This window comes from Zerene cesonia, chromosome 24, assembly GCF_012273895.1.
Source record: "Zerene cesonia ecotype Mississippi chromosome 24, Zerene_cesonia_1.1, whole genome shotgun sequence".
NCBI classification, from domain to species: Eukaryota; Metazoa; Arthropoda; class Insecta; order Lepidoptera; family Pieridae; genus Zerene; species Zerene cesonia.
This window is the reverse complement of record NC_052125.1, coordinates 2,666,807-2,692,379: the sequence shown is the minus strand read 5'-3', so window position 1 is coordinate 2,692,379 and position 25,573 is coordinate 2,666,807. Positions and strand designations below refer to the sequence as shown.

Sequence of the window (25,573 nt, the reverse complement as noted above, 5' to 3'; positions counted from 1 at the left end):
TAAGCATAGAATAATGTATGTGCGACATGTGTTTGTACATTACGTTCCGTGACCTCTGTAACGGAGATAACTTTATAGATTAACGCTTGATTCGTTTACTTATTTAGTGTTATATGTGAGAATGTGTGTGTTTGCTGCTCTTTCAAGCAAAAACTACTGAACCGATTGCAATGAATTCGTAAAAAAATTGTACGTAGACAGCTGGAATAGCTGGACTATCATATAGGCAACTTTTTATCCCAATATTCCTACGGGATACGGACTTACGTGGGTGAATCCGCCGGGTGTAGGAAGTATTATAAATGCGAAAGTTTGTAACGATGTGTGTGTGTTTGTTGCTCTTCCACGCAAAAACTGCTGAACCGATTGCAATGAAATATGGTACCACAGAGAAGAGTCGGCAAGAAACTCTATAAACTCTGTTACTCTTTTAAAATCGCAATCAATGTTAGGACATTATACATTTAAAATACTCATGCCAAAGAACTGTTAACATTTCATACCATCTTCCATCTTCATTTATACTGTAGTAGTCTATCTATTAATACAGTTTTAACAATATATCCTACTAATATTATAAATGCGAAAGTTTGTAAGGATGTGTGTGTATGTGTGTGTTTGTTGCTCTTTCACGCAAAAACTACTGAACCGATTGCAATGAAATTTGGTACGTTGACAACTGGGCAACTGGAATAACATATAGGCAACTTTTTATACCGATATTCTAACGGGATATGGACGTACGCGGGTAAAACCGCGGGGCGAAGATAGTTTCAAATAAACTTTTCTTTCAAACAGTCTTTTTTACAACGTTATACCTTGCTAAACCTTATCAATAACAAGTTTCGACTAATAAAAACGATAAATACATCGACCATTTCCGTACACGGTTTTTCAAGCGTAATCTCTCTACTGCTAACGTTAAATTATCCAATCAGTCACCAAGTCACCTATTCAATCATTGTTGAGAGTACATTGCATGGGCCATTGAACAGGCCACACCTAGCAGTGTTGTTTCTAGTATTTTCTTGTGTTTGATTTTACGCGAGTATTGTACATTTAGAAATTAAAGACTTTTTAACGGATTTTAAACGCGATTTATTCATCCTACTAATATTGTAAATGCGAAAGTTTGTAAGGATGTGTGTGTGTGTGTGTGTGTGTTTGTTGCTCTTTCACGCAACAACTACTGAATCGATTGCAATGAAATTTGGTATGTAGATAGCTGGACAACTGGAATAATATATAGGCAACTTTTTATACCGATATTCCAACGGGATACGGTCTTACGCGGGTGAAACCGCGGGGCGCAGCTAGTTATATTATTAACCCGACGTTTCGAACAATTTACAGCGAGCGTGGTCTGCTGGAGCGAGGAGTCTCCCCGTTCTTCATTTCTAAACATTGTTTCTAGATAGCTACGTACTTTAATTTATTGTTTACTGTCTTCTGTCCGCGGCTTCGCACGCGCTAAATTTGGAGTATTGTAGATGATATAGTTATTATTGTACATATGAACCTTCTTCTTCAATTACTCCATCAGTTGTCCCGCTATCTACATACGAAGTTTCCTTACAATCGGTTCAGTATATTTTGCGTGAAAGGGTAACAAACATACACACAGCCTTACAAACTTTCGCATTTATAATATTAGTAGGATAGTTGGATTTTTATTAAATATCTTTTCGGTATTTCTGTCTCTTCCTTATTATAATTTGTCTCCGTGAGACGTGTGCACTTGATAGTGCTTCCTTGCTATTCACAGGCTTTTACAATGCGTTTTTTATGTGATTTATGAATTCATATAATTCGTATTAGGAACGGTCACTCGTCTTCGCAACATAGTATTAAACGACGTCGCTACGCCACTGCGGATTTTGATGCGGTTTTTTTTAATAGATAGATAGAGTGATTCTAGAGGAAAGCTCATAAGTATTATTCGTAGTTTCATATGTATTAAACTACTTCGAATTTAATGAGGATTTAGCGAGGCCGCAGGCTAAAGCTAGTAAGCTGTAACAGGGTGCGGGTGATTCAACTAGCAATTGCCCGCAGCTTCTCCCGCGTGGTCATAATAAAATTTTCATGGTTCAAATTAAAACTTCTTACGTTATCCCTTTGGAGTTAAAATCTATCATAATCCTTTTTTATGTGGACGTCTACATCATAGTTGCTATCTGCATGCCAAAGTTCAGCCCGATCGATCCAGTAGTTTGGGCTTTGTGTTGATAGATCAGTTTAAAATTTGAAATAGTTTTAGAATGATTTAGGATGATTAGCGTGAGATTAATTAACCTAGTGTATTAAAGTTTAAAAATGTAGAATTTTATTATATATAATATAATATTCCAATTATATATCTTATATAAATATTAGTTCTTATATAATATACAATGTTAGTCTCTATACTCCTCCGAAACGGCTTGACCGATTCCTCTGAAATTTGGTAAGCATATTGGGTAGGTCTGAGAATCGGCTAACATCTATTTTTCATACCACTAAACGATAAGAGTAAGGCAGAACAGCGTTTGCCGGGTGCAGCTAGTATATATATATATACAAGAATTGCTCGTTTAAAGATATAATATATTGAAAAATTGTATTGTTAAGTTGTATTGTTAGAGGCTAGAACATTTCAGCACTGTATTATAATTAATTCACATTCAGCCAGGGTGACATAATTTTTAAGTTGAAATATCAATGCGCCTTCAACTACTTGGCAACTTTGCGTTAATTACCTGCAATTAAATAGACGTAAAAGCCCATTTAAACTTAATTACACTTATTTTGCGCTTGTTTGATAATTGCTATATTTTTCGTTGAAAGGAATTTTATCTATACTAGTAAAATATAGTTGAAGGTTTTGTTTGTTTGAATGCCCCGTATATCGGAAAGTACCGGATCGTTTAAAAGAAAATCTCTCATAGTTTTTTTAAATTTTTCGATCGAGGAAGGAAATCAGTAAAATAGTTTTCTATGTGATTTTTTGAGTAAAGTTAATCTGTATACATTCTCATCAATGGATATTGCACCTTATTGACGTAAAGGAAATCTATTAATTCATAGCAAATTCCAATTAATAATGTTGATCTCTACTGTTTATTGTCAAGAAATTGCACCCTATCGAAGTAGGGAAAGAATGTTAATTCAGTGCAAATTCCAGAGTGCTTTTTTTGTTTTATAATGTTAATCCCAACTCTTTATTGCCAGGGGATCTTGCACCCTATAGTCCTGGGGAAAGCCTGTGAACTCAGTGCAAATTCCAGTGCGGTATTTTTATTTAAAATGTTAATATCAATTCTTCATTGTCAAGGGACCTTGTACCATATCGAAGTAGGGTAAGCCTGTGAACTCAGTGAAAATTCCAGTGCGCTTTTTTGTTCAGTGTTTAATCGTGTTGATCTCTGCTCTTTATTGTCAAGCGACATTGCACCCTAACGACGTAGGGAAATTATGTTAATTCATTGTAAATTCCAGTGCGGTGTTTTTGAGTAATGCCATGTTAATGTCAAGCACAGCAAGCTTCCCCTTTCGCTCGGTGACAGTGGTCGCGCCGGTGCCGCGCCTCGGCGCAACTGTTGGTCTTATTTCATCAGCTGTTTTCGTTCTTGACGACCTTTGTTTGGCGGCTAGTGGACCAGCGGTTCGGTGGGTTTTGTCGTGCAGAGTTACATGCGTTTATAGGTTGGTTATTTTTGACAAGTTTTTTGTAATTGTTTGAGCTGTATGTTTGTGTGTAACTGACACCCTTAGACCCGATTTTGACCCACTTTAAACAGATAGATTTAATTCGCCTTTTAACAACTATCAATTATAGGCGATAATATAACGATTTTTTAAAGAAAGAAGTTTTAGTATATATGATAATAAATTCGCCCAAGAAATATCAATCCAAGAAGAAAGTGTAGTGTGAGAATGAAAGATGCAGCACATCTCAAGAATTAGGACATTTATTGAATAATTTTTCTATTTCAATCAGTAGTTCAAACGAACAATTCTTCAGCTGTATCCTACTTATATTATAAATGCGTAAGTTTGTAAGGATGTGTGTGTGTTTGTTGCTCTTTCACGCAAAAACTAATGAACCGACTGCAATGGAATTTGGTACGTACACCGCTGGTGAAACAGCGGGGCGCAGCTAGTTATTATATAATTTGCACAGTCTTATAAATAATACGTATGGCTCTTGCCAATCGCTCAGGCCGTGGCCCGCCCTCGCGACCGTGCCGGCGTCCTTTCTCATATTTATTAATTGTTCGTTATTATTTTATTATTTAATTATAACATGTCCTGTACCTTCAGTGTACGTGATAACACACACAGAGAATGTTGCTACTACGCTGCAATTGCGTTGCCTGTTTTTATAAACTAGCTTCCGCCCGCGACTTCGTCCGCGTGGGATGGTTAGATCAAAATCTATCGCTAAGTCGCAGCGCACGTCGCGGAAGCTCTCAAGAGGACAAAAACAATCCCCCGATTTTGAAACTCTCTTCATTGGTACTACGTCCCTATTGGTCTTGGCGTGATGATATATAGCCTATAGTCTTCCTCGATAAATGGGCTATCTAACACCGTAAGAATTTTTCAAATCGGACCAGTAGTCCCTGAGATTATCGCGTTCAACCAAACAAACAAATTATCATCGCACATAGACGTGGTGAATTGTAGTAAATTTATACTATCCACATTAGTTACAATTCAATTTGTAGACAGCAAAAACAACATTACCATTCGAGTATGTATACATAAAACGGCTCACAAAAAGTGGTTGAAAATAAATATGTATTATACAACAAGAATTAATTTTTAATTATCCTTAAATATACTTTAAAGGTAACTGTGGCTTTGTAAAGTATAGATTGGAATGCAGTATTTATTATACAAAGATTATGGCATTGTTTCTTATGTTGTCAGCCGACTTTGAAAAAAGAGTAGGCTCTCAAATCTCGGGTACTGCAGAGTTTATCGCCGGCTCTTCTCTGTAGAAACTGCCTTCCGAACCGGTGGTGAATGTTATAACTAAATCGAATATGACGAAAGGTGCTTTTTGGGAAGTCTAGTTGAATGAATAAATGTTTGAGTTTGAGTTCGAGGGGGGCTATATCTTTTTTCGGGTTTGTTAACTCAGCACTTGCCAATATGATGATTTTTAATTTGAAAACTAATGACTCTCCTGTGGTGGGTACATTGAAGTTTGGTCTAGTTCTAATAATATGAAGGCGGTTTACCCGCGTAAGTCCGTATCCCGTAGGAATATCGGGACAAAAGTTACCCACGTGTTATTCCAGTTATCCAGCTATCTACGTACCAAATTTCATTGCAATCGGTTCAGTAGTTTTTGCGTGAAAGAGCAATAAACGCACACACACACATCCTTACAAACTTTCGCATTTATAATATTAGTAGGATAAGTAGGATAGTGTATCCCGTATGCATGCGTTTTTAAAAGTAAAAGTGACGATATTTTATTATTCCACACACACGTAGCTATCGGGGTGACTCCGGCGCAGTTAAGTAACGCACATGATCTGAATGAAGCTATATATATTATAATTACCTAATATCGTATGTTGCCAAGTCGGCCAAGTGTGGGCTGCGTGTCGTTATATTTGCTAGCTTCGTGCCCGCTGGTTTGCGTGCTTTTATCAGATACTACCTAGCTGTGCCCTGCGGTTTCTTTCGGTTTATTGCCTTTAGGCTTCAATAAATGCACTGTTCAACGCTTTGAACGACTAGCTGACACAATTGTTTTTATCGAATAAGCAGTTTCCGAGTTTTACGCATTCAAATTAACAAACTATTCAGCTTTACATTACAAGTAAAGATTAAGGTAACATTAAAACGATTTCGTGAGTTTATTTTATTATCTTGATTAGTATTGCCAGGATTAAGTAATTTTCTTATGTATGTTCTGTTTAAGAGTACAAATAAGTTATTCGTAATTAAGTTGATTCTAATTAAAGCGCAATTATAACTATTATGCTATTTCCTGCTAATATTATAAATGCGAAAGTTTGTGAGGATGGATGTATGTGTATGTGTATGTATGTTTGTTGCTCTTTCACGCAAAAACTATTGAACCGATTGCAATTAAATTTGCTACGTAGATAGATTGACAATTGGAATAACACATAGGCAACTTTTTATCCCGAAATTCGTACGGGATACATACTTATGCGGGTGAAACTGCGGAGCGCAGCTAGTATGTTATAAACGCGAACGATTCTAAGTACGGGTGGATGTATGGATGTTTGTTTCTCTTTCACGTGAAGACAGCTTCTCGTATTTTTATGAAATTTGATACAGAGATAGATAAGCTACAGACTTTAATATAGACTGGATTATCACACGAGTGACGCCGCGTGTTACACCTAGTAATATACTTATATCTTATACCTTTACACGAGCAATTCTTGTATATATATATATATATAATTGGCATCTCGGAATCGGCTCCAACGATTTTCATGAAATTTAGTATATAGGGGGTTTCGGGGGCGATAAATCGATCTAGCTAGGAATTTTTTTTAGAAAATGTCATATTCGTGTTTTTTTTCCTGACGTCTATTGGTGAATAATAATACTATTTTGCTTCATAGATAGCTGGACAACTGAAATAACACATAGGCACTTTTTATACCGATATTCCTACTATATAGCTAGTTATTATTTATGCATTCATCTTGTAAGCATAATGGTAATTGATTAACTGGCCATATTAACATTCCATCATCATCCTCTATGTATGGAAGTAGAGCCCGGGCTGTTATCAAACGTTGTAGTGGCTTTTTTTATTAATGGTAATAAATAATTAATTATAATCGATACGCATTGTCGCATTACAAGACATTTGTCCTTATAGCGCCGGAATGGTGAGCGTAAAAAGTATTGTAACATAATATCTGCGCGTGCGCCGGTTTGCTCCGCTTGGTACTAGTGTGGGTGATATTTAGAAAAAATAGAAAAAAATTCGATCACGAGGCGGGATTCGAACCCGCGTTTTTTTGCCAAACCGTAGCAACGCCTAGCCTCTCGGCCACCCGTGATCCCTCTAAATATCTTATTTATAAAGCATTTTAATGCTATAAAACATAACATTAAATTTGATATAACTTTTGTTAGGCATTCATTTCTCTATACATGGAAAGTCTTATCACTATAGTATTTTGTTATTATGGTATTTTGTGTTATTCAGTATCCGCACCGAGCTGGCTACCAACTAATATGTAGAATTAAAATGAAAAATTAAGTTTGTTTTTAAAGAGCAACTACAGAGTTTCTCGCCGGCTCTTCTCTGTAGAAACTGCTCGCCGATCCGGTGGTAAATGTTAAAATTGTATTATGACGATTTAAAAGTGTTTCTATAATAAGTCCTATTGAATGAAAAACCGTACATAATAGATAGACACATAGGGTCCGATAGAGAAAGCGACTTTGTTTTATACTATACTAGCCGCGCGGTTTCACCCGTCTAAGCCCGTATCCCGTAGGAATATCGGGATAAAAGTTGTCCATGTGTTATTCCAGTTGTCCAGCTGTCTACGTACCAAATTTCATTGCAATCGGTTCAGTAGTTTTTGCGTGGAAGAGCAACAAACGCACACACATCCTTAAAAACTTTCGTATTTATAATATTACTAGGATTATAGTAGGATATAAGTGGAACACACCTGTCTAACTGGTGCATTGAGAGCATAATGCGTGCGCGCAGCGATACAATCTTATTAGGTGTTGGCGAGTACCGTATTGAATTTGTGGAACTTTAGACTTACGTTAGGTATTCTACAACATAGTTTCAGATAGCCTATTTTTATTTTATTGCTTTATGCTATTCGGAATTGCCGCTATGATCATTAGTGAAAAATGACATAGTAAAAACATATTTTATTATCTATTTATTTTATTTATGTATTCAAGTAACACAGACTCACTTTGTTAGTACTGTTAGTTAATGTCTTAAATGCAATAATTGTGACTGTTTTGTATGTCAGTCACTACGACAATGCTATAATGGAAGCAGATTTTTTGATGTGAAACTTCTTTAGAATCGTTGTGATTTCAAACCTGATGCAACGGAAAAAACGACAGGTAAGAGACACAAATACTTTTGTATTTGTGTAGAATGATGCCGACAAAGAATGAGAGATATATACATACTATTTTATTCATTCTTTTGTCGATTTACTGAAGTTTCACTTCTATCGTGTGTGAATCGCACACACACCTTTTTTTGTGGTGATTCTCGATGCTAGCCATCAAGGGCTACTGCATCTTAGCATGGACGCGTGGGTGAACTGAGGGTTCACGAACGGGACCGCGAACCTCGGCTTGTGCTGTCGCATGATAGGAAGCAGACAGTTTGCAGCAGTGGTGCACACACCAGCGGGCGAGCCGGCTTGCTATACAGGTGGTCTCTTGGTCTCTCTCGCATGGTCTCTTTGGGGCTGGCCCGCACACGACGCACCAGGGATGCGTATCTCTTTCGCATTGTTGCATAGAAGCGGTTTTATTTGCTCGTTCTATGAAGTAAACTTGTTGTTTAACAAGGTTTTTATGTGAGCTTTAGATCGGGAAGTATTTTTATGTTCGTATTCTGGAACCTTCTTTTTGGATTCCGTTTCTAAAAGTGCTTTTAAAAGAGGTCTATTTGAATGAATAAATGTTTGAGTTTGAGTTTGAAAGGGTAAAGCGAGGTGTATAATATCGCAATATCGCAATCGACAACATACCGATGAGTATTATCATATTATTACTAGCGGTCCGCCCCGGCTTCGCCCGTGGTACATATATATGGCCTATAGCCTGCCTCATTAAATGGGATATCTAACCCTGAAAGAATTTTTCAAATCGGACCAGTAGTTCCTGAGATTAGTGCGTTCAAACAAACAAACTCTTCAACTTTATAATATTAGTATAGATTATACAGATCGGTATGTTGTTATTGCGATAATTTATATTTAAATGTATTATTAACATTTTCCTACTTATATTATAAACGCGAAAGTTTTTAAAATTGATGGTTTTATGATTATTTATTACGCTTTCACACGAAAACAGCTTATCGTATCTATATGAAATTTGGTACAGAGATAGATTATAGTCTGGATAAGCACATAGGCTACTTTTCATACGGGTACCACGCGAGTGACGCCGCGGGTTACGGATAGATTAGTTATAAATATATAGTAAGTAATAAGATGAAATTTAATGATACAACAAGTTATCCACGCCTGTGCGTTTATATGAGCAATAATGTTGTATTGGAGAATGATTAAGCTTTCGCTATATAATCGATATCCATCCTACTAATATTATAAATGCGAAAGTTTGTAAGGATGTGTGTGTGTATGTGTGTGTTTGTTGCTCTTTCACGCAAAAACTACTGAACCGATTGCAATGAAATTTGGTACGTAGACAGCTGGACAACTGGAATAACATATGGGCAACTTTTTATCCCGATATTCCTACGGGATACGGACTTGCGCAGGTGAAACCGCAAACAAACAAAATCAACTTTATTGTGCACCAAATCATAAGAATAAAAATTAAACGATAGACATAATATTATACATATTCAAAAGCACAACAGACAGTCTTATCACTAAGGCAGCGATCTCTTCCAGACAACTAATACAACGGGTAAAGGAGTAGCTATAATAATACAAATATATGGGCAAGAGACATTACTATCATTCCCAATTTAAATTATCTTAGCTGTGACCCGCGGTTGAAACCGCGTAAGTCCGTATCCCGTAGGAATATCGGTATAAAAAGTGCCTATGTGTTATTTCAGTTGTCCAGCTATCTAGTCCAGCTATATAGTATAGTAATTCACCAATAGATGTCAGGAAAAAAAAAACACGAATAAAACACGAATATGACATTTTCTAAAAAAAAAATCCTAGCTAGATCGATTTATCGCCCCCGAAACCCCCTATATACTAAATTAATTCTTGTATATATATATATATATATATACAAGAATTGCTCGTTTAAAGGTATAAGATATTATCGCATATAAGAATGAGCTAGCCGCTCGTCCCGGTTTCGCGCGTTTTGTTCCTATCGCGGGTCAACCGTGGCGTTGATTCGTATAAGTATTATTAAAATCGGTTCATTATTCCAGACTCTACCCACACAAAAAAGAAACAAGACACAAATTAATGAAATTTACCTCTTATGTTATTTATTTAGTTAACTAGTTGACGTCCATAACCCAGACACATGATAAAAAATACGTTTTCCTCCTAAATTATCTTAATCATTGACTTGTTGTTCACTATATAATTTTATACAGCCTATGTTAGTCGCTCAAATGTATTTTACCTATTGCATAATACATTTTAATAATTGAGCTAATAGTTTTTTTTTTTTAATTGTGACAAACATACAAGCAAAGTATCAAATACATATTTCGCTATAAAATTTTATGGTATCAAGTAAGATTAATTTTAACTGTAATAGTAAATTGCCAATAATGATAAGTACGCGATAACATAGTATATAATATAGCTATGAAGCATAATTATTGATTGAATAGGCGAAATTAATTATTGTAAATATAATGTTAATACCAGAGTCAATATACTAAATATAGTGAAACTGAGGATCCTAAATGTATGAAGCAAAATAAAACAAGAGAAAAATCTAACTAGCATTTATTAGCATGTTTAGTAGATAGCTTTGATTACGGTTGGTGTGTAGAAGGGGGCTTGGAACTGCGGGAACGCGGCGACTGGGAGGGACCGCAGACCGACCTGCGCGTACGCAACGTTGGGGACAATCGACTGGTAGCTGTAGGGCGCTAGGCCGACGGGCACCGGGTGGACGACGGAGTGGAAAGCCTTGCCTTCCACGTTCTCAGTCTTGGGTGCTTCTTGTGCAACCTGGTCAGCGGACTGCGCCTGAACTTCGACTGATTCAGCGTCAGCGGATTTCACGTCAGCGGACTGAACGCCAGCGTCCTTTTTCTCTTCAGCCGCGGCTTCGACTGGTTTCTCAGCGTTGTTCGCTTCGGCCGCTTCAGCCGATTTCACATTCGCTACTTCGCCGGCCGCGGTTTGCACATTGACGTCGCTGGAGACAGCTGCGCTCAACCCGGCAACTGGGGTCACGGCGACAGCACCGAGTTTCGATAGCACTGGAACAACGCCAGGCACGTAGGCGAGCGAGGAGCGAAGCGCCTCGTTGCTAGCTAAAGCACCGCCGATGGCCGCCTCAGCGGTTTGCGCCGCGTTTATCGCCTGCCACTTCTTGTCCTCAGCGGCCCAGAAGGCCTCCTCGCTCCGCTCCTTGGCGAGGTCCGTGCCTTCTACGATGCCCTCCTGTTGGTTCTCGATGGCTTGCTCGGCTAGCTCCCTGGCTTGGTCGGCGAGCGCGCGCGCATGGTCCTCCGCTTTCACCTAATGAGTATGGAAGAACGTTGTGTGAGTTTGACAGTTTGAATTTTCGTGGGTTTTTTTGGGTGATTTTTGCTATAAATTGAACGGGACGAGTTAAATTTTAGATATAATTTCCGCCCTGGATTATATACAGACTGGAGCTCAGGAATCGTGTACATATCCAACCAGTAGCTCGATGAAACAAACAAATAAATTTTCCAGTTTTATGTTATTCGTATAGATAATAATTAAAATATTGAAATTATTTTGCTAGGTCGAATTCTTTATTATTCATTTGTTTAATTTTACGCAACCGCGAGATTGGATTTATGATATATTCAATTATTTGGCATGTATTTCATACTTTAACATTACAATATAAGAACAAAAGAAGTAATATGCAAGTTGCAAATAGTAAAATATTCATTGTTCGTTGCGCCCACGATTCGAATGCAAGTTAATGATGCAATATACTAGTACAGTGATAACATCTATAATTTTAGTAGATAAAATGTAAATTTATCGTAATGAAACTAAATAATTATGTAATTGCATTATTGAATATTGAATATGATAGAACTGTTATGCTAATTTTTTAAATGATATTACTTTAAAAACATTTACTGCGTCATTCACTATACCTGTTATTAGAAAGATTATTAGTTCTAGAACACTCTTGAAGTGGATTACGTGAGTTATAATGACACACGCACACATTTATACAATCAGCGAATCAGCGGTCTCGACTGGCTCTGTCGCTACACAGCGCCGAACGCACACATGCTTACGTAAAATCAATCAGAAATAAGTATAAACGATTAACTGAATATCAACCGATTGATTTCAAATTTGGAATCACTATTAAAATATCGGAAAGCTTGTCCGTATATTAACATAGATTTATAACGTTAAATACTTTTATATGTTTGGAGGTTTTAGTGTATTCTTTTCGGTGCTACCACATTCTCATAGGAGTTTGAACAGTGAAATACATGTAAAGAATAATCCACATAATGAGGGGATATCGTATTTGACTAAATACATAAAGGTTTGTTTATCCTTGCCTTTGAGTGTTTCATTAGTAATTCTCGCTAATTGGACCTTTATTTTTATCTCGATAAGATTGAATTTTCATTTCATTTTGTCGAATTTGATTAGCCAGCTTAAATCGCAAAATAAAAGTAAGCTCATAAGCTTCATTTTGCTTTAACTTTAGCCAGCTACGCATGGGATGTATCTATTTGTCTCCAACCGACTTCATGAAAAGGAGGTGGTTCTCGATTCGACTGATTTTTTTGCGAATTCGCAGAATTTTTACTGGTTGAAATTATTTCTCTTTTATTAATAATAATCATAGCATCTTAACAGAATACCTGAGCGTTGATCGCAGCCGCCTGTAGATCGTCAGCCGACACTGACGCCACCTGCAGCGGCAGTAGCGGCACTGGCGCTATGTACGAGGGGGCTGCGGCCGCGCAGGCGAGGATGGCTGATAGAACCTGTCAATGTTATGGGGCTAGAATTATTTTAGTGGTCAATTGTTGTGATGAATTCTACAATTGGCGGCAAACAGTTTGTCATTGTGTAATTTTATATGTTATTTTCACGTTCGATTTCTTTGTGTGTGTTGAAATGTATTTTAATCTTTTTATTTGTTCTTCAGTTGTTGTTGGTTGGTTGTTCTTGGGAAGTAGGTTTTTATAAACAGTATGAAAGTTTGAGCGAAAATCTGTTAGGTTTTAGCGCTTTAGTTATGCAGCTATGTCTTATGATACTTACGTGAAATGAATAAATTTTTGTATTGAATTTATATTGACAATTTGAACCCTAGAAGCAGGCGATAGATTCTGCTTCAAAATCAATCAAATATTATAGTTTCATTAAAAAAGGGTCAAACTGTTGAGAATATGGGCAAATGTCGTCGTGGTTATAAAACTCTTAAGAACTTTTTTATAAGTCTCGTTTTTTTTTCATTTGACATTTAATGAGACTGAACAATATACATAGTAATTAGTTATATTAGCAATTACAATCCACTGGTTGGATGAAGGTTAACGTAATATGAAGTGTTTTATTCACTCTATATACATATTTATTAATTTCGTAAATTCGCATTTGTGTATGATTTTGCTATTCTGATTGTGTTGGTTAATTTATTATGTAGAAATTGGATGCTAGTATGTATAATGAATTCACTAAAATATGTATTTAGTTTATGGTTAACTTTAATAGTTTCAGGCTCACAACGCAAAACCATTACACATATTGTGTATTAATTTATTTGTTAAACGCTTATGTATGTTTGTAAATTAGTAAAAATATACATACTTATATTTAATATATTGAGCGCGGAAATAAGAACGTGAATTAAATTAAAACTTATAGTTATGCGATATAAATATTTTTGTCGTATAATACAAAAAATCATTTGTATTTTAGTATATTATGATGTCTGCGAATTAAAAAAAAAAATATGATCATAAAAAATAAGAGTAGTAATTCCACCAAGACGAAGTATCGTTATTCGATCGATAAAAAAAAAGATTAAAAAAAGCATCTTAAAATGTTTGTTTCGCACTACACACACTTTTAACCACGTTTTTCACTAAATATATCACTGGCACTACACGTAAATAAGATTTTACAAACAAAACAACCGATTTTTTTTTTTAATTTTATCTATTCATTAATCTGCCTCAGAATTAAACTACCCTTTAATTTTAGCCACCGGTTATTTTGTTGATAAAATCGCTTATATGATACCAACCAGAACTCTCATCTTGGATGCTGGATGGCTACTGATTGATCTCATCACGTATCATACGGCTTTTATAATCGTCATTGTGAATATAGAACAGGCTGAATACTGGACGCTCGTTTAGTTTTTAAAAAAAGTACACGTCAACGCCCGAGGGCGGGAAGAATGCAGGAAGCGCGCGCTTTTTGACAGTCTGTCGGCCATTTTGGCGGCATCAGGTTTGGCGCCATAAAGAGCCTATACAGATTGTTTCATGCTGGTTCTCTTTCGATGTTTAAACTTTTGCTTGTAATACTTTTCCTTCATTGATTTTTTTTTAGTTATTCATATTATGAATATAATTGAAAGATGTGTGTTTTGATGAAATTACAAATGTTAACTGGTCTTTAAAAGGAAGGAATACAAGAGATCAGTGAACAAGTAAAATAATATGATAATTATTAAGTATGAGGTAACTCAATTGACGTTGCCTAAACTCAATGTGCTTTGTACATGTAGGAAAATTCCTGATTTTTCACTTAAAACTGGTTATATCAATTAGTTTTTTTAATGAAATCAACAAAGTTGCCACAATTTACATAAAGGTTTCTGTACTAGGGCGTGGATATGAATAATAAATAAAATTCCATATTAGCTGTGAACAAAGACACCTTAGTTGTACAATATAACCAATTCTTATATTTCGATACGTTTCCGTACTTTTTCTTTACTAAAAAGGCAAATGTCATAGTTATGTATGTTGCTATAAAACCTATTTTACAATGTTAATATTATAACTGGCAGTTGCGGTTGATTAAAAAAAAGAAAACTATAAATAACTAGCTATCAGTAGCGATGGAATATGCTTAAAGACATTGTTCCAATTCTTAATTTAAATAGCACAGAAGAAATACGCGCCATTAATATAAAAGGCGCCAATGATCAAACGTACACGCGCTTTTTATTAACGTGTATGTATGTATGTATCGATTAAGGACGTGTACACACAGACGTAATTTACCGCCATCACAATAAAGATTAAATTGAAATTGTCGTATAGAAATGTCCGTATAAATTTATAAATGTCACGGGAGCGTTTCGTTGGGTTTTTTTTTGTGGTTATAGTTTTTCGAAAATGTCACTAAGGGTGTGTGCATATGAATTGAAATCTCGAGTGGGATACGTCAGGCGGTTTCAAATATAAACTTACGCTGCGAATTGAGAATCTTGCTGCATTTTGGGAATGTAAAAAAAATTATATCCCGCCGAATATGGGAAATAAATCGTATCAAATATAAAACGATTTAAATAATTTGTACGTAATATATTGCGTGTTCTGTACCGATATTGTGAAATAAGTAAGTATAGATGTTAAAATAAAACGCAATTATTATGCAGCAATTTAATAGGAAGAGGTTTTCAGTTCGGCATTTTTTTTTTTGGTTAGTTACCACAGATCTTTAGATTGGGTGAATTTGAAATTTGGTGCCTGCCATGTGGTCCGATTTAAATTTAGTCTAGTTTTGAAAATTTGATTGCCTTCCTTCCTTTATGCACATGCAATTTGATGAATAATATAAAATGTCTACGCGACAGGAGCCGTGTACAAAGAAATATAATGAATCAATTTATCCTACTAATCCTACTTTCTACTAATATTATAAATGCGAAAGTTTGTAAGGATGTGTGTGCGTTTGTTGCTATTTCACTCAAAAATTACTGAACCGATTGCAATGAAATTTAGTACGTAGCTAGCTGAACAACGGGAATAACATATAGGCAACTTTTTATCCCGATTTTCCTACGGTACACGGACGTACGTGGGTGAAACCGCGGGGCGCAGCTAGTTTATTATAATGAATCAACGTAATTATAATAATTGATGCACTTTTGTGGTGGCCCTTGTAGGGAGATCGTAACTCGTATTCTATCCAACAGTTTTGCGGTATGCACTTTAAGTTAAAGTTAAGTAAGTTAAGTAAATTGTGTGAATAAATGCGGAATTTTGCAAATATATTCTGCGTGAGGAAGAGAAATAAAGAAGAGACGAAATATAGTAATAGACAACATCGGTTGATATGATATTTATAATTTTTTGTCAACAAAATTCTAAACGGCCTTCGAATCGACGGTAGTGGACCAAATATTAATGGGCCCACGAGAGGGACAATAGATTTCGAATATGAAAAGAATCATTAGAATCGGTTCACCCAGTTCAGTGATACATAAACTAGCTTCAGTCCGCGACTTTGTCCGCGTGGAATAGTTACTTTAGGCTAACGGTAACTAGCATCAGCCGATTTTGTAACATTCTTCGTGCTGGTGCTCCGCTCCTATTGGTGTTTGCATGATGATATATAGCATATAGCCTTCCCCAATAAATAGGCTATCTAACACTGAAAGAATTTTTCAAATCGGACCGGTAGTTCTAAAGATTAGCGCATTCAAGCAAACGGACAGACAAACACTTCATCTTTATAATATTAGTACAGATAATATAAATGTACTTGAAATATTTTATGCCGTCTCTAAAATCGCGTGTAAAATAAACTAGATAAACTAGGTACGCTAATGGATTCTACGAGTGAGCAATAAAAATATATAGCGCCGGATTAAATGTCACACGACCAACACGAACACGCCCTAAGGATGACAGGACGAGTTTTAACATATGGTACGATCCTTAGTAGCCAAGTGATCGAAACGGTGAGGACACGCTGCGCACGCGCAGATTAACCGCAATTAGCGACGGGGTAAGGCGATTGATTTTATTCGAAAGCGATATAGAAAGAAACGCTTATTTCACTAATATTTTATAGTAGTACTAGCTGCGCCCCGCGGTTTCACCCGCGTAAGTCCCTATCCCGTAGAAATAATGGGATAAAAAGTTGCCTATGTGATATTCCAGTTGTCCAGCTCTCTACGTACCGAATTTCATTGCAATCGGTTCAGTAGTTTTTGCGTGAAAGAGCAACAAACGCACACACATCCTTACAAACTTTCGCATTTATAATATTAGTAGGATTAATAAGATAGAAAGAAACGCTTATGTCTCTAATATTTTATAGTAGTATTGGTATATGATTTAGATATAAACTTTAAATCCATGTTTATGGTGTAGCTATGTAATGTTTTGTCTAGATTTTGCCCGCGGCTTCGCACGCGTTAAATTTGGAGTAGTTTAACATATGTAATACATGTAAACCTTCCTCTTGAACCACTTTATCTATTGAAAAAAACCCCATCAAAATCGTTTGCGTAATTTTAAAGATTTAAGCGTACATTGGGACATAGGGACAGAGAAAGCGACTCGTTTTATATTTTTATATTGATATCTTTGAGTTTAAATAATAGGATATATTTCAGCTGTTGCAGGGTGTAGGGTGTTTAATTAATCATGTTTCTGTTATGTACATTTACACTGAGCTATCTATATATATAAAAGAAAGTGGTGTTAGTTACACTATTTATAACTGAAGAACGGATTAACCAATTTGGCTGAAAATTTGTGCAGAGGTAGCTTGGACCCAGGAGACGGACATAGGGTAGTTTTTATCCCGGAAATCCCACGGGAACGGGAACATGCTAGAAAAACCCCGGGTCTAAGTTTCCTGCGACTACGCGGGCATAGCCGCGGGCGGATAGCTAGTTCTTGTATAAAGAAAGGGATGAATTTGAGATTTCAGCAGACGCCCTAAAAACGAAAGTGGTACTAAGAACCAGCTTCGTTTTTGGTTCGACTGTCATTTTTTCGGTTTTCTTACTCGATAGCTACGACCGCGGGCCTTCAATCGTTTGACGTGATTCGTTTTGCGTTTTATATGGTATTGTTGTCATTTACTTGTATATTAGAATTTGGTGTACTACTATATTTGGCGCCAAGGTATCTCTGGGTTTCCGAACGTAATGTTTTATGAAGACATTGGCTTTTGCGTTTGATATGTTATTGTTGTCATTTGGTTGTATTTTAGAATTTGGTGTATATATTTGGCGCCAAGGTATCTCTGGGTTTCCGAACGTAATGTTTTATGAAGACATTGGCTTTTGCGTTTGATATGGTATTGCTGTCATTTGGTTGTGTTTTAGAATTTGGTGTATATATTTGGCGCCAAGGTATCTCTGGGTTTCCGAACGTAATGTTTTTATGAAGACATACGCTTTTATTTTCCATACTAAAGAACTGTCAGTTTATTGGTGACTCATTCTGAATTCCATTGTATATTTCACTTCTTATTATTACATCTTGAAAGTTATATGAAGCAATGGGAAAAGGAATGATTTCATAATATTAACCAATTTCATACATAAATTACAAGGAAGGTAGAAACTCCGCGGAAGATATTAGCATTGACTTGACGTGTTTTATTTTTATAATTAATTAAAAAATTTGTATATAAATTAATTAAAATAACATTTTGCTTAATACCGTTCGATGTAGAAGGTGATCACTACAAAGTCGCTTTCCGCCGTCTGTGTGTTTGTATGCTTATATCTTTAAAATTACGCAACAGATGTTCATGGGGTTTGTTTTATTAGATAGAGTGATTGAAGTGGAAGATTTGTATGTATAATAACATAAAAAATGAGGGGGGGAGAGCTTTTACTCCGAATTAAACGCGTGCGAAGCCGCGGACAAAAGCTAGTAATTTAATATTATTTACAACTAGCCCGTCCCGACATAATAGAAGTTTGAGTTTGAGTTTGAAAATATTTAGTTTGATTATTCGATCGGATGGGACTTGAAAAGATTTTATTTATAGCGTAAATATATATATATATATATGTATTTTTTTTCCTTCCATTATTAGATACTTGTTACTTTTGCACTATCCCAGAACTTCGTATATTTCCTTTCCAACCAGGTTGCCTGGCAGAGATTGCTGTTAAGCAATAAGGCCGCCTCTTGCACAAACGATGTCTTTTTTTTTCTTTTTATTCTTGCTGTTTTTGTATAAGTTTGTGCAATAAAGTATTATAAATAAATAAATAAATAAAGTAACCTCGAACTTTACGCGCTATAAATAGAGTTCAATTTCAGTAAAATTTTATAGCCTTTAATGTGATTACCCTTCGATTCGTACTGCGATTCTTAGCTCCGCCGTATCAACCCGATAGATATAATACAAAGAAAATCCTTCGCCCGGAGAAATGATTATCTCTTTCTCTCTGAAATTTCCACTGGGACCACCGATTAAGATGATTCTTCTTTTATTTGAACGTTGGTACCTCCCACATGGTCCCATTTCAATTAGATGTAACTCAGTCAATTTGAAGGCCTTTGTTAAAAGTAATAATTTTATCACATTAATTATAAAACTGACCTGCAAAACGAAATCAATATAAAAGTCTAGCGAAGAGTTTAATTATTTATTTAATCAGGACAACTTATAAAACAGATATTAGTACATTATTAAACATGAAGTATATATATACTAATATTATTAATCTAAAGAGTTTGTTTGTTAGTTTGTTTGAACGCACTATATTCAGGAACTATTGGTCTGATTTGAACAATTCTTTCAGTGTCAGAAAGCCCATTTATTGAGGAAGGCTTTAGGCTATAAATGTTCCACGGGCGAAGCCGGTGCGGACCGCTAGTAAATAGATATGGTGTGTAGGTTTATTTACAAGTTCAAAGCTCCAGCTACGGCTTGATAATTTAACAAATAAAAGAAAATAAAATTCATCAAAATCAGACAAAATTGTCTAAAAAAAAATCAACTTCTAAATTTATTACATCTCAAAAGATGAACTCTAAAATTAATCAAATCTAAAGATGTCGATGTTCAAATGTCGATTCTCCCATTCGTTCGCTCTTGACCCGCGATGAGAGACCATTGACTGTTGGCAGATGAGTCAGCCATTGATAAGTAGACTCGCGCATGCGCTAACGGTTCTCTTGTCGTCATTTGAAAGACGTAGATGATATTGCGTCATTACGCTGTTAGATGTGACGTGTTGTATCACTATATAGTATAAAACAAAGTCGCTTTCTCTGCCCGTCCATATGTCGCTATGTATGCTTAAATCTTTAAAATTACTAAATGCATTTTGATGGTTTTATTTTGTAATAGATAGAGTGATTCTAGGGGGAGGTTTATATGTGTGATAATATATATTAAACAACTCCGAATTATACGCGTGCGATTCCGCGGGTGCTAGTGTAGGAATAGAGAGAGATTGTGTGTTTGTCTGTTTCGATCTCTCGAACTTACTGACATAATATAGTTGATGGAAAAAGGAACAGCTTTAAGAACTGCTTTCGGATAATTTTCGAGGTTTCTAATTGTTTGTTAATATATATCCTCGTAATATTATAAATACGAAAGTTTGAGGATGTGTGTGCATTTGTTGCTCTTTCACGCAAAAACTACTGAACCGATTGCAATGAAATTCGGTACGTAGATAGCTGGGCAGCTGCAATAACATATAGGCAACTTTTTATCCCGTTATTCCTATGGGATACGGACTTACGCTGGTGAAACCGCGGGGCGCAGCTAGTATATAATAAATGTAATTATATATATATATATATATATATTTTATAGGTATAATAATTATATCAACAAACATTCTTATAACCTATTTATCTAAGTAAAATCTAATTATTCTTCATCATAGTACATGTCACAAGACCAACGCTTCATCAGCTCCTAAGTAAATACCTTGCGAAAATTTAATTAATAAGCGTAAGGGAATTTCTAAGACAGTTCTTTTAATACATCTGCAGGGGCTGTGTTTTATGATCCCTTAAATTACCCACTTCATAAAAAATGTGTTTTTATTGCAATCTATAGAATTTTAGTAATAAGCGTATTTTAATTTTTAGTTTTATAGCATTCAAATGCTTTATAAATGAAAAAAAAATTAATAGCCGAGAGGCTAGGTGATGATACGGCTTGGTAAAAAGACGCGGGTTCGAATCCCGATTCGTGACCCTTGTTTATTCTTAATTTTGAACTATTATAAACACGCACGTTTGTTTGAGCCCTTTAACGTAACTAGGTACTTGACCGACCGAGTGTCACGCTGACCACGGGCCAACAGTCAGTGCTGACAGGCGAAACGTATGAATCTCTATACGCTACATTGATGTTCACGCGTGTCGGCTGTCAGCGTGTGGTCAGGTTGTGTGAGTTATTTTAACTCTTCCAGTTGCTTTGATAGTTATTTCAATAAACAAACAGTGTCAATAATTATCTAATAACATTGTGAGGTAATTTTGTTATTTCTATATTCATTCTATTTATAACATCAATTGAATAGAGCCGCGATAAAAAGCCAATAAAGGAGCTACTTATGTAATGTTTTTTTATCGGTCTAGCCAGACGATTTGTCCGTAATTCAATTTATTAAACGTTTAATAATATAACGTATATTTTATATTGTTACAATGATTTTATGTTTTGTGAATTGAGTTCGATCGATGTCTTCAGTAATTATTATTCGGTTTTTGTTTCTCTCGGTTGGAATGTCGTTGAGTATTTCTATCTTACAATCTAGCTATTGCTCGCAGCTTAGTTCGCTTGCTCAAAATGTATTTTCATGGTATATACTTTCATCCTCTTTGGGGTACAATTTAACAGAATCGTTTCTTAGCGGATGCTTACATTAAGTGGCTACTTGCAGTAGTTTGGGCTGTGAGTTGATAGATCAATGGTGAGTCGCCTTTGCGTTTTATATGTTACTAGCGGTCCGCCCCGGCTTCGCCCGTGGTACGTATATAGCCTAAAGCCTTCCTCAATAAATGGGCTATCTAACACTGAAATAATTTTTCAAATCGAACCAGTAGTACCTAAGATTAGTGCGTTCAAACAAACAAACTCTTCAGCTTTTTAATATTTACTATTAAGAGATAACATTAAAACAATTTAACAAACATGACAATATTTGTTTTTCGTAGTGTATTTTATTTAGCCATATTATATATTACTAGTTGCGCCCCGCGGTTTCACCCGCGTAAGTCCGAATCCCGTACTAATATCGGGATAAAAAGTTGCCTATATGTTATTTAAGTTGTCCGGCTATCGACTTACCAAATTTCGTTGCAACCGGTTCAGTAGTTTTTGCGTTAAAGAGCAACAAACACACACACATCCTTACAAACTTTCGCATTTATAATATTAGTAGGTAGGACTAGGACTAGGATAAGATATCATAGGTCATTCATTAACGTTTTTTTTGACAATTTTCCTCTATCCTTTCTATGAAAATCCCGTACGTTTTGCGCATAATGTAAATTCATTCACATCTCCACACTTGGATACAATGCGCAGTTAAAAACTGCCGGATTGCGGCACGCGTTGCGCAAGCGCATCGTTGTTATGAACGTGCGTATTGTATGTTTGTTTGTTGTTACGTGACACGTCTGTTCTTCGCGTACCCGGTTTAGTTACGTGCGCTATTTTAACACGCTTTTCATTGGCTTCAATCGAATGTTTGTAGATTGGGTATTGAGTATTATGTTAAACCGCGATCTGTCTCAGCGGCCAATTTTATCAGATCCCGTTTAGCCGTTACGCGTAATCGCGAAACAAACAACCGTTGAATCTTTTACGTTAATTATAATCAGATTGGAATACAGCATTCAGATTTTCAAAACATCCCGTTAGCCATTCCTAAAATTTATAAAATACTAGCTGCGTCCCGCGGTTTCACCTGCGTAAGTCCGTATCCCGTAGGAATAACGGGATAATAAGTGGCCTATATGTTATTCCAGTTGTCCAGCTGTCTACGTACCAAATTTCATTGCAATCGGTTCAGTAGTTTTTGCATGAAAGAGCAACAAACGCACACACATCCTTACAAACTTTCGCATTTATAATATTATATAGGATAGAATGTTAACTGATAAAAAAACAATAGATCGCACTATAGAACACTCTTTAATAATAGAATTTACTGAATTGTCTAGCGTCGGTCAAAATCTAGTCTAAAGGAGTCGGTTACATACAAACATACAAGTGGAGCTAATAATAGCGTGTGAAAATATTTAAACATTACGTTTGAAACCTACTATTTCAACGAAATAAATGGCGTTTAATATTTTAAGAAAGTTATAACGTTATCTATCTTTTGCGATCGCTTTAAAAGATAAAAGATTAAATCAACGATTGAACGATTTGCCGTGACACCGTAACAGGCACTCAACTTTCGCATTTTAACCGACTATTGAAACATGAGGTTCACAATTCTAATGTAATGCATATCGTAGATTACAGGTATAAATTAATTAGTGTATATCTAAAGAATTGCTGTATTGATCTGGGTGTTTTTTTTATTTTAAGTAATGCACATTTTAGTGAGATTTGTAGACAAGACGTGTAGTTAAGTCTTTGGAGAATATAAATCGACAGTAATCAAATTTAGCACAGTCTAAAGCATTTGGTTTCGTTTGTATATCCTTATAATGTTTGATGATTTATTACGATCGATAAACAAGCTTATTACTTTTCATATGTATTTTTGTAAGTTTCGACCGACTCCTTTAGACTCGATTGTGATCGACTCTAAACGGACTGATTTAATTCAAACTTTGTACACTTATCAAGGATCGGTGACGATACAATAATTTCATGAAATTATCTTATCATTTTGTTTATGACGAGAGGCTCATCCCATTTTGATCAGATCTCATTTTGATTCCTGTTTTAGCCCAAGGGAGCATTGAATCGGGATAAAAAGTATCCTATCACCCAAGTAAGCTCATACCCTGTCTGTATACGGAATTTCATAAAAATCCGTTCAATAGTTTCAGCGTGATTGACGGACAAACATCCAAACAAACTTCCACATACATAATACATATTAGTGCGATTAAATAATGTATATTCTGTATTCGAGCAAGTGAGACAATTTATTTGATTCTAATATTAAAAGGTGTTTATTAGTAAAAACAATTTTAATACTTATGGTTGTCCGTCCGTATCCCATAGGAATATGGGGATAAAAAGTTGCCTATATGTTATTCCAGTTGTCCAGCTGTCCACGTTCCAAATATCATTGCAATCGGTTTAGTAGTTTTTGCGTGAAAGAGCAATAAACGCACAAACATCATTACAAACTTTCACATTTATAATATCAGTAGGATAGGATACGTTTGCCTTCTATATCCATTAAAATATCCAGTACAAGCAATAAGTATGCTGGTATAATAAAATTACAGTAAACATATTAAGTATCGAAATAACAATTAATCGAATTCCAATAGACTGGGCCTATAACACTTACGTTTTATTAACGTCGAGGTTCGGACCACTTGTCTGAGACTTGTAATAGTAAATCCTGCTCACGGTCGAACTAAAAAAAGCAAGGAAAACACACTTCCTAGTCACTCGTTTTTTCCCAATTTATTTGTTTTTTTAATGTGTGTGTTCGTTTATTTATGTTTACATATTATATCGTATATTAATGTCCGCTAATTCGTGAAAATATATTTTTAATGAGAGTTCATTTTAATATCGAATCTGTTAGTTATATTGCAAAATTTAATGACGAATAAGTATGTGAAATAGGTTGGCAGAGTAATTTATGTTTTTCTTACACTTTGATCTTTCAATAAATGATAAATTACATTGATGTGTAATTCAATCTCAAGTGTTATATTTCCTGATATATATTTGCTCATACATTTTCAACGATTTAATTTGTATTAATAAAGCTGTCCGTACCGTGAACAAAGAAACATAATTTCTTAGAATTATTGCGCTGTAAATAATTTTAATCGGCTTTTTATAGGCTTTTTCATAGTTCAATTCAAGGTGAGACGTTTAATGTACTATATACTTCCGCTTATATACGTAAGTAATGAGCGTTCATTTTTGTAATTGCTCTATTTACGTGGGTAGATTCGGTTGGAAATGTCAGGTTGGCATTTAAAATAATTGATTCAGGTCAAATGACATTTGCGCGCAATTGCGACAGGATACGTAGGGCCGATATTAATTATGTGTCGATAGTTTTGTGAAGGCTCTTTGTCGACCTTAGTTTTTGTTGATCGATATCGATGTTATGGTTTGTTAATCCGTTCGAGAGACGTGAGTCACCGTGAGACGATTCAAAGTTGTCATACATTTGATGATTTGTTGAATGATGTTAAAGGAAATTCTGAATACTTTGAGTGTGTTATTTGTCTCAAGAGCAAACAGTCATTCGTTGTATGGAAATTGGGATAATTGAAAGACATGTCGTTTATAAATTACTATTTCATTTATTCACACATCCTCGCCTCTGTATTTCTGTACAAAAATTTACATTTAAATAAAACATTCCGAAGTTGAGTATTAGGAAAAAACAATTTTTTGGCTAGAAGTTATCACAGTTTACCATGCGTGCGCGAGACCGTGAGCGAGACCGTGCGCCGCGTATGCGACGGGCGCGTGGACCACTGGGGCGGGGTGGGTCTGGGAGAGGGACTGGCTGGCCACGGAGTGCGAGCCGCCGTAGGCGAGAGCGG

General features: G+C 35.7%; 2 protein-coding genes across 2 annotated transcripts in view; one reads left to right on the top strand and one right to left on the bottom strand.

Moving 5' to 3' along the window:
* The window catches only part of LOC119836359 (WD repeat-containing protein 7), a 120,341-nt gene that overhangs the window by 59,585 nt on the left and 35,183 nt on the right, over window positions 1-25,573 (top strand). The window lies entirely within an intron of this gene.
* Window positions 10,643-14,300, bottom strand: LOC119836399 (pupal cuticle protein PCP52-like). Its single transcript, XM_038361709.1, has 3 exons — window positions 14,149-14,300; window positions 12,755-12,880; window positions 10,643-11,402 (listed from the first exon to the last, which is right to left on the bottom strand). The coding sequence occupies exons 1-3, from the start codon at window positions 14,191-14,193 to the stop codon at window positions 10,671-10,673; spliced, it is 903 nt and encodes a 300-aa protein (XP_038217637.1). The 5' UTR covers window positions 14,194-14,300; the 3' UTR covers window positions 10,643-10,670.